The sequence below is a fragment of the Sander vitreus genome, chromosome 8 (genome assembly GCF_031162955.1).
Source record: "Sander vitreus isolate 19-12246 chromosome 8, sanVit1, whole genome shotgun sequence".
Lineage (NCBI taxonomy): Eukaryota > Metazoa > Chordata > Actinopteri > Perciformes > Percidae > Sander > Sander vitreus.
In genome coordinates, this window is record NC_135862.1 from 24,864,796 (window position 1) to 24,883,505 (window position 18,710).

Here is an 18,710-nt window from a genome sequence, read left to right on the forward strand (position 1 = left end):
AGTTTATATGCAGAATCGGGACAGTGATTTCGCATTCCCAATCATGCATTTTGTAATTCCCGCCACAGGAGCCAATGCCAAGCTGCGCTACCAGATTACCTCTGGCAACAAAGGTGGTGTTTTTGACATTGAGCCAGAGGTGGGGACCATCTTTATTGCACAGCCACTGGACTATGAACAGCAGAAGAGATACAAGCTACTGGTCCTCGCCTCCGACGGGAAGTGGGAAGACTACGCGGCCGTGGTGGTGACTGTGGTTAATAAGAACGACGAGGCGCCAGTGTTCTCCATGAATGAGTACTATGGCTCTGTCACAGAGGAGCTTGATGGGTCCCCTGTGTTTGTACTACAGGTGAGAGGCTGAGATGAGGTTTTACACTGTTATCCTTAAATCTGTAATTATCTTGACAACCGGTCTTTCAGTGTACCTCATTCCACTAAGTTAGAAAATGAAAAGTGTATCTAGGGTGGGCAAATTCAGCAGTAAGGCTGTCAGATCCACTCTGAGGAAATGCCTGATCAAAGCCTTTTGCTTTGATTTAGGTGGTCAGGAAAAAGTGCAAACACTTAAATTAGCTGTCTAAAAAAATCCAAAAGCAAAGAAGACTTGGGTGACGGCTGAAAAGAGATAAGAGGAAGTAGCAATTTGCGTTTGACTGGATGAATGAATATCATTTTCTTAAGAAGTTGTCTTTATCTCTGCAGGTGACAGCTACTGACCCAGACAAAGATGCAGACCAGGGCGCCATACGGTATTCCATTCATGGCCAAGGGGCAGAGTCACACTTCATGATCAACGACATCACAGGGGAGATGTATGCCCAGCGCACCGTAGACCGAGAGGAGCGTGCTGTGTGGCGCTTTGTTGTCATGGCAACGGACGAAGAGGGCGAGGGACTTACCGGCTTTACGGACGTTATTATCAACGTGTGGGACATCAATGACAATGCCCCAGCCTTCACGTGTGCGCCTGATAATTGCTACAGCAGCGTGGGGGAGAACTCCCCTCCTGGAACGTTTGTTGTGGAAATGACAGCGGTAGACCGCGACGATGCCGCCGTAGGCCAGAACGCAATTCTCACATACCGGATTAGTGAGAATGTGCAAAGTGCAAACAATTCTGACCTTTTTACTATTGATTCCAGCACCGGCACTATATCTGTGGCAGCAGAGGGTCTGGACCGGGAGTTTGCTGACAGCCACCGGCTGGTAGTGGAGGCCCGGGACGGCGGGGGTATGACGGGTACAGCTACAGCCACCATAGTGGTAACAGACATCAACGACCATGTGCCAAAGTTTAAAGAGGACCGTTGTGGCTCTCGTGTCCCTGAGAGCACTAATGAAGATGCTCCTATCCTGGAGCTGAGCGCTGTGGACCCTGACGCTGGCATGTATGGACAGCTGGCGTTCAGTGTCATGGCAGGAGACGCAGAGCAACGATTCTACATGGTCAGCCACAGACTGGAGCAGACGGGCACTCTGAGACTGAAGAAAAAGCTGGACTTTGAGAAGGCAGGGGAGCAGCGGTTTAACCTTACCATCAAGGTGGAGGACTCTGACTTCTCCAGCGTCATCCACTGTCAGGTTCTAGTGGAGGATGAGAATGACAATACTCCCATGTTCACTCCGAGCTCCCACCTGCTCTCACCTTTGCCTGAGGACGTAACTGTTGGAACCAGCATCATTCAGGTCGCAGCCACTGACTCCGACTCAGGCCTGAATGGGGACATTTTGTACAGCATTCTCCCTCAGTCTGACCCATACGGACATTTTACAGTCAGCCGAGCCGGTGTGGTCACAGTTGCCAGGCCATTGGATAGGGAAACAGTGGCGGGTTATGAGCTGGTTGTCATGGCAACAGACCGGGGTACCCCGGCACTGACTGGCAGTGTCACGGTCCACTTGCCGCTGCTAGACATGAATGACAACGGGCCTGAGCTGGAGACAGCCTACACTCCTGTGCTGTGGGAGAACAGTCCAGCACCTCAAGTGGTCTGGCTCAACAGGAGCTCAACTCTGCTTCATGTTGTGGACAGAGACTCCCCAGAGCACGGGCCTCCTTTCTTTCTCTCCCTGCCCTCACTTTACTCTATCGACTTCCACCTGCAGGATTACGGGAACGGCTCGGCCACGCTCACTGCCCTGCGCAGATTCGACAGGGAAAGGCAGAGCGAGTTCCACTTGCCGGTGATTATGATTGACAGCGGTGATCCACCAATGACGGCCACAAACACGCTCACCATCACCATTGGTGACCAGAATGATAACGCCCATCAGGCAGGAGAGAAAGATGTCTATGTGCACAGCCGCAAGGGTGAGTTGCTCGCTTTCCCTCATTGCATTCTCTTGGCCTTTGCTTTCGCTGCAGAGCTTTTCACTGCAGGCAGAGCTTGAGTAATGAGGGGAAACTGACGCTAAAGCTGAAGGGTTTTCGGTCCCATACCTGCTCTGTGTAGTCTGGAATTCATAATTGCACTCTTACTTTTACATTTTCACAGTGTCATGGTAATATCGATGTCAAATCCTTTCTCAAGCCCTTAACACATCCAAATCCTCTACCTAAAACTCATCTGAGAATCACATTCTTCTTTTTTTGTAGTTTTTTACCCTCCAGTTAAGTTGGTTAGGTATGTTGGCTTGTTAGTGTTTTGATCACACACTCAGCTACATGGCAGTTTTGGTAATTGTGGAAAACAGGAATGCCGTGACTCATCCAGGCTGCATTTGTTTACCCAGCTGCAGTACTCTGGCACTGCAGGTCGATAATAACATAATCCATACTGAGATAGCCCTGCTTCCTTAAGCTCCACGCTCTCTGAAGTGGAGCACTGAGAGCCTATTCATTCCAGCAGTGGGGCTCCACAGTTATGAGCATAATAAGTAGAACAGAACACAAGAATGCAAGATAAGGAGAAGAGAGGGACGAAAAGATAAGTGTTGGCATCAGCAGATTCTGTCCAGACGAAATCAATGTGCGTGTGCATGTGCATGTGTGTGTGTGTGTGTGTGTGTGTGTGTGTGTGTGTGTTTACCGTGAACAGGAAGGATGGCAAATGCGGCACTGGGGAAGGTGTATGCCCCAGATCTGGATGACTGGGACAACAAGACCTACACTCTGGAGACAAGCGCAGCCAAGTAAGAGCGCTCTGTGAAATGCATAGAATTTTTTCTGAAAACATGCTGATCTCCAAATGTGCAGCACAAGTACAAGTGCTAAAGCAATACAGTACCAGCCGAACTGCCAACAGTGTGGAATTTGAAAAATAAAGAGGATGTGGACTCAGCGTTGAGGCTGTATTCCTCTAACAAGGCCTCTTTCAGTGATATCACACGGCGGGAAACATGCCTAACAGGTACTGCTCCTAATCTTGGATCCAATTCCCCGGCTTCTAATGTAAGCTACACTTTCCAAAAGGACTTTAATAATAGCAGTCAACAGTGATTGCCATTCTGGAAAATCCTATTCAAACTAACTAAGTCCACCTGTATGATGTCCCCTAGATGGAACAGCCTGTACAAGCACCATGACTCCAACAGGGACGTTGTGCAGCTGTTCAGAATTCACACCCTCATGATCAGATTAGAAATACCAATTGCATATTTGTTTTATTCATATAGCAAATTCTGACAGTTACCATGACAACTACGAAGCTCTTTTGGAGCTGAATAATTCTGTTTTTTTTCCATCTTCTTCTTCTTGTTCTTCTTGGCGTTTTCTCTTTTTCTTTTTTATTTTTTTAAGTTTTTCTCAATTAATTTGCATTAACTTCCTGCTGGAGTAAACTCAGGTGTACCACTGACCAATTATCTACTTCTCTGCCTGCCATATTTTTCCTCTGAACAATAGCTCAGAAACAAAAGAAGCCACTTGTCTTTTGTCTTTTCTCCTACTGAACAGCTCCTCTGCTTTTCTCAGATACTTCAGTCTGAACCAGAGCTCAGGAGTGCTGACCGTCCGACAGAACACTCCAGCAGGCAGCTACTGGTTGAGGGTCGGGGTGTCTGATGGCGTGTGGCCCGATGTGTTCTCGGGGGTCAGAGTTCACGTCAGGCAGCTGGAGGAAAAGGCCATCCTGTCGTCCGCCTCGCTGCGTTTGACCGGTAACATTAGCAGAAACACTGACTCACCTGATGGCATAAACACTGTTCATTTTGAATCATGACTTGATACATGACCCCCAAAACCAATCAAGACAATATTGAGTAAACTGTTTTTTGTCTCACTCATCCTCCACAAAAAAACTTGCTGTTCAGTTCCTTTCTGAAGCTGGTGTTGAAAGAGACGGCATCTGCCAAATGCATAAATAAATTGTTACTTTTCATTGACTGATTATCAGGTTGTCAATCCAGTTAACGCTGAAATAATAGGCTGTCAGATGAAAGTTTTACGCTTGCATTATTTAACATGTCTAAGCATTGTGAAGAAACATTTCACACTGCTTGGTGGTAATAGTTTCCTTCTTCCTCTTTACTCTTGAACACTCTGAAGTTTATGTTACAGTGTTAATTTTTCTGTCAGTCTTTCAGAGTTAGAAAGGTCAATCTGGAAGTGTCAGGTAAAGTCCTTGACATTTAAAAAGCCATTCGGCGAACAGAGTCGAAGGCTATTACGGACGCCTCTGACTCCAAGTCATTATCATTTGTGGAGATTAAAGATGACTGCCCACATACGCCAGATATTATTGGAAGGTGGCACCGCAAATGTGATTGATTTACTAGGCAGCTCTTCAAGACCCTAACTTTATTTCAGTGAAGAAATAAACTATTTCTTCTTGACTGCATCACGACTCGTTCACCTTATAGATGAGTCAGTGAGGAAGTGGATCAATAGGGAGATGTTAAGCTACCTCTTGTGCTAATGGAATCAGGAACTCAGTAGACTTTGATAAACTCTGTAGTTGTCATTGACGAGTTAGTAGCTCTCTCTTCGTCTCCTGAAGGCATAACAGCGAGAGATTTTATCGACTCTCACGTCGAGGGGAAGAGTGGGCTGGAGACGTTCTGGGACTTCCTGTCTGAAACCCTGTCTGTCAGACCGGGGAGCATCAACATTTTCAGCATAGCAGACAGGGAGGAGAAAACCGTGGACATCCATTTCTATGTGCTAACTGATAATGGCTACCTGCGCCCAGAGAAACTGCACGCTGTCCTCACCGCACATAAAAAGAAGGTATATATACCAACGTGTCTGATAGATAGAGATCAATGCTCATATATCAAGTGATACACTTGGGAGCTTGAGGGGAAGAGATAACGGGGCTTTTTATCTGCCCTTTTATTTTCACACCAACTTTCTGTCTGTTTACTGCCTGGCCCTGTCATGTCTCTTTGTCTCTCCCATTAATTTCTTCTCTATGTCTCCTTTCATTTTTTTTATTTCCTCACACTTTCTTTCTTCCATGTTTTGATTGTGCATCATTTGAATTCCTCTGTCATTCCTAATTATATCTCTTGCTCCTTTAAAAACAACCAGTTATAGAAAATTGAAAGCATTTATGTAGATAAGGCTCTGCTTTCCTCTTTTGCATTGCTTTTGAAGTCTTTTATCCCTCAGAATGTTTATCACTGCGTACCAAACACCACCCACATTGGAGATTTTCACTGACAATTATTGTAATTCCCATTTTTGTCTCCCGCATTTCTTCCCTTCTTCCCTTCTCTGACTCCCCACAGCTGCAGTCACTGCTGCGTGTGAATGTGAGCCAGGTGCAGGTAGACGAGTGCGTGCGCACAGACTGCAAGGCGTCCGGCGGCTGCTCCACGCGATTAAGCATCAGTGACTCGCCCACCCTGGTAGACTCAGGTGCTTTATCCCTGGTCTCAGTGAAGGTGATGTCCTCAGCTGTGTGTGGCTGCGCTGCCAGGGAAATAACCCACCAACCCTGCTCCTCCTACCCCAGTAACCCCTGCCTTAATGGGGGAACCTGTGTGGACACCCAGAGTGGATACAGGTGAGAGGCATGTCTGCAGTTGGAAGAAGCTCCTAAAAGATAGGAAACAGAAATAGAATGTTCTGCCGTCCTCTCTCTAGTCCTGTTAGACTTACTGTAAGAGTGACATCTTGGAAAATGAGCTGAGAATTACTAACAGTGCCCCTTGTGAGAAAAAACTCCTTCACCTGCAACTTGACCTAACTTGCTTGAGCTGCTCTGCGGTGTTGTCAGCTGAATATAGAGTAGCAGGATTTTTCAAAAGGCTTTGGGCTATTTGCAATAGAAGCAATGTGCATGTATGTGCATATCATTCTGAATTTAGAGTGTATCTTGCCAAGATTAGATGTATAGCCTGGTATTGGAATTTTATAATTTGTGTGCGCTGTGTTTAGCAGAACTGAACAGTAAATAATGAACATAGCCTTTGTATCAAGGTCATTTGCCAGTTTTTTTTAATATTAACCCTAAATATTTATAAATGCCTGTAGTCAATATAAAGGCCTTCAACTTCAAGTGTGTATAGGTCTCTGTGGGAATTTACTGCAGGAGAAACGGCACGCAGTTCATTTCATGCACACACTAATGCCCAGATTAAATAAATATAGGGCAAGGGGATTAGTACAACTCTGCCCCCCTATGCTCACAACTTTTCGAAAAATCTCTTTTAATGCCATGTACATGAACATACAAGTTCATGTAACAGTGCACAGAACTCTCTTTTACTTTTATCTTTTAAATTGTCTCTGCTGCAGTTGATCTGCACACTGCTGAGAGAAGCCCTTTTTCTGTAAGAAGAATATCTCCCCATATGTGCCATATGTGCCCTCATGTGAATGCAGCACAACCATAAAGAATCCAATTTTTGGTTCTCTCCTCTGTCGAAGGAGCTTAACAGGCAACCTCAGACGGCAGCTGATCAGATATTGTCAGTCAGAAGTGAGAAAAACATGCCCTGCACTTCTTGATTTGGATCGGCATTGCTCTCATGAGTCATATGAAAGAGCAGCGAAAGAGTGTGCATATGTATGCATAAGGCTACACTCTGTCTAACCTGTCCCTTTTGCTGCGTATGGATCAGTATTCCTGACATGTGTTGCCCCTCTGCAGAATAAACAGTGATGGGGAGAACCAGCTCCTAACGGCCTCAATACACACAGCCTTTCTCAGACACTGCATGAAAATGGATGGCTTTGACATTATCAGCAAAGCCAGCTTGTCTCACATGCCTGCATTGGAAGGGATAGGATGAGATCAACTGGTCTCTTCCATCTTTGCCATCGCAGTGATGGAATGGGCTGTTTTTAATCACTGCATGCATCTCTTCCTTTATGGTGTTTTTGTATGATTATTAATATTTACCATTTTGGTCTGATTCACAAACATGTTGGAAGATAGGCATGGGAAACATTTAATTTCCAGTTTCTGCAAGAGCAGTGATCCCTAACACTCAAACTCTAATCAAAGTAGATGAGTACAAGAAGAGGCAGTTGCACAGATATCATCATACCAAATTGTGTAATACCTTAAGAATAAGAAAGGGGGTGGGTGGGGATAAGTGAGAAAAAAAAAGTTGCATAGAAAAGTGAGAGAAATAGAATTAATTATCTCCTAACAAAGGAGATGTGATGTGCCGAGCAGGAACAGTCTCCAGAGGGTTTGGCTCGGGCAGCTGTGACAGATAAAGAATAGACCGGAGTAATGTTGTGTTCATAGCTAATTGATTTAATGTAGAACTGAATATTCAGGGCTTAGTTGCAAACAATTGATTCATAAGACGCTGTCTGTGGACAGCAGGCATATTGGTGCAAAGTCAAAACCTCTTCCTGTGTGAATCAACAAGGCTGTCACGTCCACCAGAGAAAAGTCACCACGCTCAGAGATTGGACAGTGTGAAGATTTCACAGAGCACAAAACATAAATAAGCGACACTGATTGTTTCCTTTCCTGTCCTTCACCTTGATTTTCCTCACCTTTCTTTTTTTTTCTCGGTGCTACAGGTGCCACTGCCCCCCACAGCTTGAGGGGCCAGACTGTCAGCAGACGAGACTTAGTTTCCTTGGCAATGGCTATGCCTGGTTCCCCCCCATAAGGCCATGCTTTGATAGCCATCTTTCACTGGAGTTCATGACAGAGGAAGACGATGGTCTGCTACTGTACGCCGGCCCGTTGGCCCCTCTGCTGTCTGGGGACGCTGAGGACTACATGGCCATCGGTAAAGAATGAGTCTGGATAATTGGATGTGTGCCAAGGGGGGCCTTTATTGCTCTAAAACTTGGAACTTAATTTTGTGTGTTTAATTACCGGGTGGTAGCTAATCAGATATATGAGGCACATTTTGTCCGTTAGTGTACTGCTGAGGGATATGAGCACCCGCTCTACCGAGTTATAGAGTAAGTACTTAATGTGCTGCTACACAGGCAACCCAGTTTTACTGTTTAAAGTCTATACTTTGTCGCGTGCCTCAAGGAATGGTGTTTTGGCTTACCGCTTGCTTCAGTGTCACAGCAGTGGTTCACCTCCTGAACAGACTGAACAGTGTCTCCGTCAAGGACACGTCAGCTGGATTTATTCTTGTTAACACAAAGGCTCAAACCTGAATCTTTTAGGTGAAGGACAGTAATAAAACTTTTATCAAATTGTTTGTTTATTGTGATGGCTGGGTATTATGCTTCATATTTGCAATATATTAATAAATAATTTTCCGATTGCATTAGACTAATTTTTCAGTGCAACCCATTGGTATTACTGTAGTGATTCATGTTACTTATTGATAGTATGGGTGGTCATGTCTTTTTAAATGAAGTTAATGGTACAAGTAATACATTGCTACATCACATACACACTGCTGCTTGTTATTGAAGTTAGTGGCAAAGGATACGGATGATGATAATACTAATAATAATTAAGTAATGTTGGAAAGATTATGTATTGGGATTAATATACATTTATTATTTATAAAATATGATACTGCGGCAACCAGTCTAAAGCATGTATTTTGGGGTGGCTATGGCTCAGCAGGCAGAGCGCTCCTCTACCAACCGGAAGGTTGTGGATCAGCAGGTGGTACCTTGTATGGCAGCCTGGCCGCGTGTGTGTGTGTGTGTGTGTGTGTGTGTGTGTGTGTGCGTGTGTGTGTGTGTGTGTGTGTGTGTGCATGTGTGTGTGTGTGTGTGTGTGTGCGTGTGTGTGTGTGTTGTGTGAGAGAATGGGGCAATGGTGCCTGTAGTGTTTGTTTGAGTAGTCGTTAAGACTGGAATAGCGCTAAATGCAGCCCATGTACCATTTCACATTCACTTATACACACACATACATACATACAGTACATAAAATCTCCAATTTTCTGTCTCCATAATTTTTATCCTAAAGGGTTGGTTCATCCAAGTTATACAAAAAAAACATATTTTCTCATTTACCACTGTGCTATCTAGCCATGCAGAACGTTTTGTGTTTTGTTTTGAGATATCTGTCTCTCTGATTCATGCCTCCACCCTAATATAATGAAGGTTAATTCACTTTCAATTTGAAAAAAATTTGCTGCAACATCTCATTCCAGAAACAATGTCTGAATAATTCACAGAGCTCCCTGTGAACAGTAATTTGGGTGAACTGACCCTTTAATTGATTTTGATTTCCTATTGCACTACTAACTATTATAGCTATTATATAATTGTATAACTATTGTTATATCACCTTGTTCGTAGTGAGCAGCTGATTTTGGATTCCCTGCTGTAATCCACCTGTGTGATGTTGCCGTTCTCTTTTGTATTCCATAACGTATCTTTGTTCTGAGATTAGATGTTTTCATATGTCACTTGTTTTTTTTTCTCCATACCTGTATGTAGTAATTTGCCTTCTTTCCAATACATTTTATCACAGTTTTTTTGTGACCTTGCCAGTACATGTTGTCATTGCAAGCAAGTTTAGCTGTTTTTTCTATACTACAAATCTCTAAGAGCCTTTTTTGAGTTGAAAACGTTTCTTTCAGGTATAATAATGATGATCCTGATTTATTTCAGAGTAGCTTGTGTTAATTCTGAACGTTCTTTTCCTCAGAATTGATTGGTGGAACACCCAGTGTGAAAATGAACTATGGTTCTGGGACCTTGGTCCTGCAGTTAACAAATAACATTGGGGTGACTGACAGACGCTGGCACCGCCTCGATGTGAGGAGCAACAGTAAAGTAAGAGCCTTTACGTGTCGTCTTCTCTTTCTCCCTCTCTATGATATAATGTCAGATTAAAATGTAATGCTGTAATATGTAGAGAGCGCCTGGCAACAATAAACTCACACATCCACATGTGCAGCAGCGATGACCTTTCTCCCCTCTCCCCCAATTTAAAGGAAGTGCGCTTCACCCTCGATCGATGTTCCAGTGCGATTATCATGGAGACAGAAGGGGTGGACTCATGGGCAATGACAGAGGACCGCTCATCCTGTGAAATCCGCGGGGTCACACCCAACAGGGACAAGTAAGATCAATGATTAAATGGATCGAGTCTGACTAACTCAATATAAACACCAAGTGGCTCTTCTGAATCCTAAAGGCAAGGCCAATAAGTACGAAATCATGCGATACATACATTTTATAATAGATACATGAAGATATAAGTGAATAAATAAATGTGGCTTCATGTTTGTTTTCATGGTTATAGCCAACAATTAGGGTTTTAGAAAATCTCCCTCTCCCCCAGGTCCTTCTGGAGTTTACTGTGGTTGCAAACTATTAATCTTCTAAGGTTTTGTTCTCTTCACTGTTGTTAAATCTAAAAGGATGCTTGGCCCATAGGGACAGTGTCTTAGTGCCCCATGTCCCCACAGGGGTAAACAATTCTATATAGAGTACAGCATTAGCAGTCACAGAGGCAGCATCTTTGCAAGGTGGTAAAAGTGAAAAATGAAGAATAAGGTCAATATTTCCATATATATGTGGTAACAAGGTATACTGCATATACTGAACATAAAGGATATGTCTGTTCTACCCTAGTGGAATAGTAGCATTTTAAAGATATAGACATTTCATTTTGTTTATTATGTGCTGGCATGCAGAACTTACTTGGTAACATTTGTAATACTGGTGTAAAGATTACATAAATGTATCACCCACACAGTCTTAGCCGAGTTTTAGCTACTGTATTTGGGATTGAAAAATTACATGAAGTAGCAGCAGTACTAAACAGTAGAGGTAGAACTATGAAACACTTTAATTAAGTCCTAATTTTGATTAGTCTATTGATTTATTTTTATTTTTTTCAAATGAACTGATGAACAGTTAATTTCATTATCATCTACTAAAGCCAGAGGTGGCGTAAGTAGCAAATTCTCAGATATAAGGAGCTGGAGCCAGAGAATCTTAAATGATAAATCAATTCAATTGATTAACAGAAAATCAAAATAGATGCCGATTAATGTTGTGTTAATTAAGACTAATTGACTCTGAATTGAATTATTTATTTGATTGTTTCAGCTCTAAAGTTGGTCATAACACACAGCAAAACCTTGTTGGAGCATCTTCAGTGTCCTATTTAAAACAGCTCATAATCCCTCAACATAAAAAAGCATAATGGCCCTGCTACCTCTGGTATATCTTACAAACATAGTCTTATAGTTAATGTTCAGTAAATTGTATCTAAAACGGTATTTATGTACAAGCTGCATGGAATAATTTATCCAAATCAAATCAGATGGTGAGTCAGTCTGTTTGAGGCTCACTCTGTTCCATTTCTGTCCTGTCTGGAGGGAAGAAACTGATGAAATCCTCAGATATAATTCTTAAAATGCCAATTAATCTTTCTGACTACGTTTCTGTACATAGTCACAGCTGAGTTTGTTTTCCCCCATCGTGGGCTCGGCACTGTGCTCGTTGTTTTGTTTTGTAATTAAGCTGTGAGTTTATGAAGTTTAGCAATGTACATCAGGGCTTTACCACTGCTATTTCTTTTAATAACTTCAAAAGAAGAAAAGCCCCAAAAAAAAAGAACCATTTATCCTGATCACTGTATTTGAGTTTCAACATATAAGGTAATACAAATACTCATGTCGTTAAACAGGGAATGTGCGAGTTAACAAGCTGAAATTAGCATTGAAAAACATTCTGTTTCATTCGTTCAGCCAGTTTTGATACCAATAGTTGCTGTGCTGAATCAGTTTGTGTTTTCATCATTTTAGGCAAATGTAATTTACACATCATGCATTTATTTTCACAAAAATGGAAAAACCAAGAAAAGGATGTCATATTTGTTGTCAGAGAGCAGTAACAATGATGACGGCCTCAACAGGAAAAGAATGAAGCCATGAATTTTAACCTTGACAGCTTATATGGTGTTTGTGTGTTCCTTTTCTTCTGCTGTTGCTGTTTCTTTATAGTGAGAGTTGTGTTTTGAATTTTTAACCTTGAGAACCTACATGATACAGTTTCCTTTTCTTCTTCTCTATTTACCCATATACTGAGAGTTGTATTTCTTTCGCAGGTATCTGAATGGAAGTCATGTATTGCAGCTTGGAGGGGTGAACGAGAATATATCCTACGAATACCCACAGCTGCAGAACAAACACTATACTGGATGTATAAGGAACCTTCTTGTGGACAGCAAGGTACTGTGTGGAGTTGAGTAAATACACATTGCCATGAGGCCTGTTTGTGAAATCTGCTGTAGATGAATAGATTGCTATGTAGTATCCATTTGTGCAGTATATATGTCAGCACAACTGTTTATTAAAATGGACCTCCACCTGAATCAGTGGAAAACCATTGGCAGGAATGCGTCTCGTGTGCACATTCTCATGCATGTACCTCCTCATGCGCGCGCACTAGACAAACAAAACAGGGACGCTCTCATAGAAACACTGCTCCACAGCGCTACTAGTGGTGGTCAGGCATTCCACAGGGTAAAGATACAGAACCAATATCACCAAAATATACTTGAGTCTCAAAAGCAAAAGTACTCATTAAGCAGCAGAATGGTATCTGTCAATAGTATCTTATTATTGGATTATTACAAGTGATGCATAAATGCATAAGCAGCATTTTAATATTGTTCTGTAGTTGGTTTTTTGTGCAGCTAAATGTAGCTACTTATATACTGCTAGTTCAATCTATAACATACATATTTTGTAAGATGATCCCAGTTTTGAATGTAAAATTGTAGTCAGCAAATAAGTATTAACTATAGCTGTTAATAAATAAGACGTGGACTAAAAAGTGCAATATCTCCCTCTGAAATGTCGAGTAGAAGTATACACAATAGCAATACAACTAGAAACTACTGTGTTAAAAGTCACTGACAACTGTTGTTGTCGTCTGCACAGTTATCGTCGCACTGAAAGGCTTCACACAGATTTGTTTTGCTACAAAAAATGCACTAACCTCATTGTCATGCTGCTACACTGCACACTGCTATCTGCAAACACAACTTACCCACCGGCCCATTCCATTTCTCAACAGCATTTATATATTGATCACAACGCAAGTATCTTGTGACATTATTTTGATTATTTGTGTTTATAATACACTGACATACTATATATGTATGGTGTATAGCACTTTTTATTTTTCATGTTCATAATGTGTACAATATTGTAGTTTCTTTTAGGTTACATCTCTTATTTTCTACGTCTTTTTGCTGCTGTGTTCCCCTGCGTGTGATCAATTAGATACATCAAGATGCCATGTATCATAAGCGATCGGCAATCAGATATCAGTTCATAGTATCTTACATTTAATCATAATATACAATACGATATACAATTTTTCTCCTGTTGTTTTCCTTCTTCCATCAGCTATATGACCTTGGTTCTCCAGCTGAGTCCTCCAACACTGTCCCAGGCTGCTCTCTTATTGATGATCACTGCGCCAATATGGAACAACTGTCCTCCTGCGGCAGGAGGGGTCGCTGTCACGGCGAGTGGGGCTCCTTCAGCTGCCTGTGTGAACCGGGGTTTACAGGGCCTCAGTGTGATCAAGGTGATCATGTACATTTGCTTTTAATTGAACCATGAGATTTTCTGGGAAAGAACAATGAGATCTTAGTGGAGTTGGGGATTTGAAGCCTCACAAAGTGTGCAATTTAAGTGGGACATGTGGGAGATTCTGCGTTCCAAAACGTCACTTTGATGCAGTGGGAAGATAACCTCGCCTTACATAAAGTGCTCTTGCAGAACAGCATGGCCTCGCTGTGATATCTTGGCATATTTCCCAAATGACAGCTCAAATAATTGAACAAGCCTTGTGTGTTTTTGATTGACAAGTGGCTCCAGAGTTCTCCTTCGACGGGCGGAGCCACATTCAGTTCCAGCTCTTGTGGTCATTGCCTGCACGACAGACGAGGGTCCAGGTCGGAATTCGGACACGTGCTGCCGCCGGTGTTATCCTCAGCCTGCTTTCCCAGGAGCAGAACGAATACCTACGTTTAGAGGTGAGTCACAGCCGGTCACTCCCCTCCACCTTGACAGCTGATTGTCTTGTCTGTGGGCCTTAAGATGATAATTAGAGCCTGGACAATGATTGTTGCAAATGCTTGTCAGGCTGAGAGTGAATAATATCAGGGTTTGAGACATATGGGTGGATACTGAGGGGGCTGGCTGATTGACATATGCATGTTCACAACAAGGTCTTTCAGTAAGTCTGAAGAATGCTGCTATTGAGAGGCTGCTGAAATTAGGCTTCTTTTATTCAAGGTTATTTCTGTTTCTGGTTCATGTTTCAAGCAATATTCAATATGCGATAGAGAGTTCAATAAGAAAGCAACTGAGTGCTCTGTAATTTAGGGGCAGAGTGATCTCAAAGTGAAGGCCAGATCACCTGCTCTGAACTTGAGGATTTTGAGAGCTTGCTTCAAGTAGTGAGCTCAAAGTCATCTCTGCGTGCATGCTGCTAGCTTTGCCACAACTGGGGTGGAGTGGTGCTCACACAAGTGTTTCTTTAGGACACAAGTCTCCCTCACTTTGCCAAACCTTCCATAATCGCATGGCTCTCCTGCCCGACACATTCCTGAGTGGATATGAAGCCATTGTTTCGTCAAGGCCTTTCATCTCATTGACTGACAGGCCGAGTGTAAACAGCACCTGGAAGTAAATGGCTCTGTTAGGACTGTCACTTTTGGCTAACTCACAGGTCAACTGATCGCAGTGAACCTGTCTCCGTTATGGTATATTCCACACCACTGGTCTGTCTTTGAAAACATCTTGTCTTTGAACTTGTCATTAGTTAGACAGCGTTGTTTAAGGCAGCGACCTCATCTCTTGTTCTTCTTTGGGTCTTTACACTTCATGAGGAAAAACAATGTTGTCCTCTTCCTTTGTTGCAGTCCCACTGTGACAGGAAGAGGAAAAGGCTGTAGCCTTTACTGTATGCTGGCTGTGAAGCCTCTCAGTGAAACCCTCTCTGGAGCTGAATTGGTGGGCTGTATAAAACATCTGATGTCTGTCTGCGGCGGCACACTGAAGCATTTTCAGCCTGGTTGTCTCAAAGCTCTTAGAAACACTTGAGCTCAAGCCTTGTGTGTTTGTCGACAACAAGCTCTAATTTAAAGGGCTGTCTCTCTCCCCTTTTTTTCTTCAGGGTAGATATGGGTTTGAGTGCACACTGAATAAATAACCACACTTTCACACAAAGGTTACCAAGGGCTAGCTGGGTATAAACAACATGCAGCTCTCCAAGGAGTATGGTGTCTCTGTAAAGAAAACATTTATCCAGTGCAGTCTGTGAAGGAGTTTTTTTTGGAGCGACTGGCATGCACTACTTTGTCAAAGACCAGTGACCCTTAAGAATAGTAAACTGTACAATCATAGCCTTGTGATTTGAGTTTGAAAAAGTTCTATAAAAAATACAGACTTCAGAAATACACTTGAACATTTTGTGCTTAATGGTGATTGCGTAGATCTCTGGGGGCACTGCAGAGATTTTATATAATCAGATTTTTTCCTGAGTATTGATTGAGTCCTTTGTCCTTTGCTCATTTTTGTTGTGGACTTGAGGGCAGGATGAGGCATTGGAGAGAGCATAGTCAGCTTTTTGTGTGTGTGTGTGTGTGTGTGTGTGTGTGTGTGTGTGTGTGTGTGTGTGTGTGTGTGTGTGTGTGTGTGTGTGTGTGTGTGCGTGTGTGTGTCCAGTGAGGGAGATGCATTTGAGATGCCCATGCTGTGGGAGCAATAGTTAATGCAGGCTGGGCTGAATGTGAATTGTCTTGCCCCACTGTTTCCAATTAAGCTTTGGACATGTACAAGCTGCAGTTATGGGAGCTCCTCATTGGTTTGGTCCATTGTGTTCGCTCATCCTTAACTGCTGAAGATAATTGTTGTTTCTTGTATCCCTTCCCTTCGGGATCACTCCGGCTTCTGCCATGCAGCGATGTGTACGGCAGCTCTGCAAAGCATCATAGCTGCAAAATTGCTGAATACATTTTTACCACTGAAATTTTCATGCCAGTTTTTTTTTTTTTTAATGGCAGGTTCACAATCACCAGAGTGTCTGTTCTTGGTAGTTAAATCCTCATAATTCTTGTCTGGCCCAACCTTTGCTGCCTTTTCTTTCACCACGGGAGCTGGCCTACTTCTTACGATGTTGTTATGCTCAAGATTGGTTTTTTTTGCCCATCAACACAGCACAGTATGGCAGGAGTCCAGGTATGTCATTTTAGAATTTGTGTCACCCCGTTTTACGTTTGTATTCACACATCCATTCCAAGCCTTGAAATTCTCACAGACACAGATAGTGTTGGATTGATGACATAACAGTCCAGCTGCTTGTTTTGGTTTTATCAATGCAAAAGTCTTATTTCTTGCTCCTTAGGTTCTCTTGTCCGTTTGAATGCCTGCATTTCAAATCAGCAAAGCTCCACTGTGTATCTCAGGTTATTCAGGGTCTGCTGGCTGTTTTCTACAACCTCGGAGATGGAGACTACAACCTGACCCTGCCCTACCATCGCGTCAGTGATGGAGAGTGGCATGAGGTGGAGCTGGATCGGTATGGCAGAGAGTTCACCCTGCGACTGGACGGAGGTGGGGGGCGACGAGAGATCACGGCCTCCCCTGGGCGGAGTCAGGAGATCATTATTGACCCCTCTGTGGTGATGCTCGGAAACTCTTTTCCCTCGGGACACAACCGGAGCTTCCTCGGTAGGTGGCTGCTTACGGGTTTTAGTTTAATGGAACTGAATGAGGAAACGGAATAATTCATGTTTGAGTGAAAAAAAAACATGGGATGAGGTGAATTAATGTAATTTGTAAATAGATGAATTGGAAAACACATACTCAAAGGAGTGGACCCGGTTAACTCGGATACCTGTTAAAATCAATGCACATATAAAGAATTCAGTGTTTTTTTTACCGCGCACCGATGCTTCTACATTTCTCAACTATGGACCAAAGGTGTTTTGATTCCTTAGTTTCAAGCAGATGAGAGAAAGTGAGTCACTTAAATGATGTGTTAGACCTCATGCTTCCCACAGAGTGAACAAACTAACCAGCAGAGAAAATATTCTGCAAAAAAAGAAGAAGCCCATGCTGACAGCTTCGCCTTGGGCTGTGTGTGTGAGAGCTCAAGTGTGCGTTGGTCTGCAGGTGTGTCTGTTTATGTTTATGTTTATGTGTGTCAATGCGTGCGTGCCTGTGTGTTTGAGTTTACACCGCTGCCATGGCGTAAATACGTGTCCATAAAAGATTTTGCCCGAGGACTGGTGTCTTAGTGTGTCTTTTGGCATTGTAAACTCTTTTTTTTTATGTCTCCCCCCTCTTTTTTTTTCACTCCCCACCAGGCTGTTTGCGAGATGTGAGATTTAACGGCCACTCCATCCCTCTGGGTCGGGAGCAGCCTTCAAAGGGGCTTCAGGTGGTCACTTTGCAGGGCGTCTCCGCCGGCTGCTCTTCAGACGCCTGCGGGAAACATCAATGCTCCCCTCCCTTGGTCTGCGTGGACCTATGGAGACACCACGAGTGCAGGTGCTGTAAATAAATACAGAATAAATAACCCAGGGTTGTAATGATGCCTGACAGTATGCAGGCACGTTCTGTACACACTCTTTTACACATTCAGTAATAATGACAATAACTGCACGCCATAGCCTTGCTTATAATAAAATTAGTAACGCCAGCACTCAACTTGCAAGTTGTTAATAAGAAACAACATTAAGACCCACGCTCTTGTACAGTATGGATTTCCTACAGCAGGTAGATAGACTAATATAATATTTTGGAATGGAACTTTAACTTGTCCCATTAGGTGTAATGCTATTTATTATAGTTTGCCAGCTATAAACAAGGTCTGGGAATGTATATGAGCTTTCAAAGCAACTTATAACCGAAAAAGATCCAAAGAAGACAAATCATCTGTGACCAGATTGCAAGTGCATTGGTCCAAAACTACAATATATCAACAGCCTAGAAAATCATGACATAATGTATACATAACGGGCTTGACATTACAAGTAATAACCTAAAACAATTCAAAAACAGCAGAAAAATATACAACAACAACAACAACAAATTATTTCACCGTCTTTTTTTTAAAGTTTGGTACAACTTTCTGAGATACTTTCAAGAGACTTTCAAGAGATACTCTTTAGAAATGATTTATAAGCTGTAACTAATGACTTTATTAATGTTTAATAAATGATTTACTAATGCTCTACCACTCCGCTTATTTAATAATAACGTTTAAGTTGCCGGGTTGTGAACAATCCTTGGGCTGGTACTTTGTACTCCTGCATCATGACTTTTGCAGAGCGTCTGGACTTAAATCCATATATTGACAGTTTATTAACATTTACTGTACAACTGCATAC

The 18,710-nt window shown here is 42.7% G+C and overlaps 1 protein-coding gene across 1 annotated transcript in view; it reads left to right on the forward strand.

Moving 5' to 3' along the window:
- Nucleotides 1–18,710, forward strand: part of LOC144522498 (neural-cadherin-like) — a 95,382-nt gene that overhangs the window by 65,554 nt on the left and 11,118 nt on the right. The window contains exons 17-30 of the mRNA XM_078257613.1: nt 69–352; nt 706–2,314; nt 3,042–3,135; nt 3,917–4,101; nt 4,941–5,170; nt 5,674–5,951; nt 7,931–8,145; nt 9,987–10,114; nt 10,276–10,403; nt 12,402–12,525; nt 13,711–13,894; nt 14,179–14,345; nt 16,782–17,046; nt 17,685–17,868. Of these exons, the coding sequence (XP_078113739.1) occupies nt 69–352; nt 706–2,314; nt 3,042–3,135; nt 3,917–4,101; nt 4,941–5,170; nt 5,674–5,951; nt 7,931–8,145; nt 9,987–10,114; nt 10,276–10,403; nt 12,402–12,525; nt 13,711–13,894; nt 14,179–14,345; nt 16,782–17,046; nt 17,685–17,868 (4,075 nt within the window). The remainder of the gene's footprint in view (nt 1–68; nt 353–705; nt 2,315–3,041; nt 3,136–3,916; nt 4,102–4,940; nt 5,171–5,673; nt 5,952–7,930; nt 8,146–9,986; nt 10,115–10,275; nt 10,404–12,401; nt 12,526–13,710; nt 13,895–14,178; nt 14,346–16,781; nt 17,047–17,684; nt 17,869–18,710) is intronic.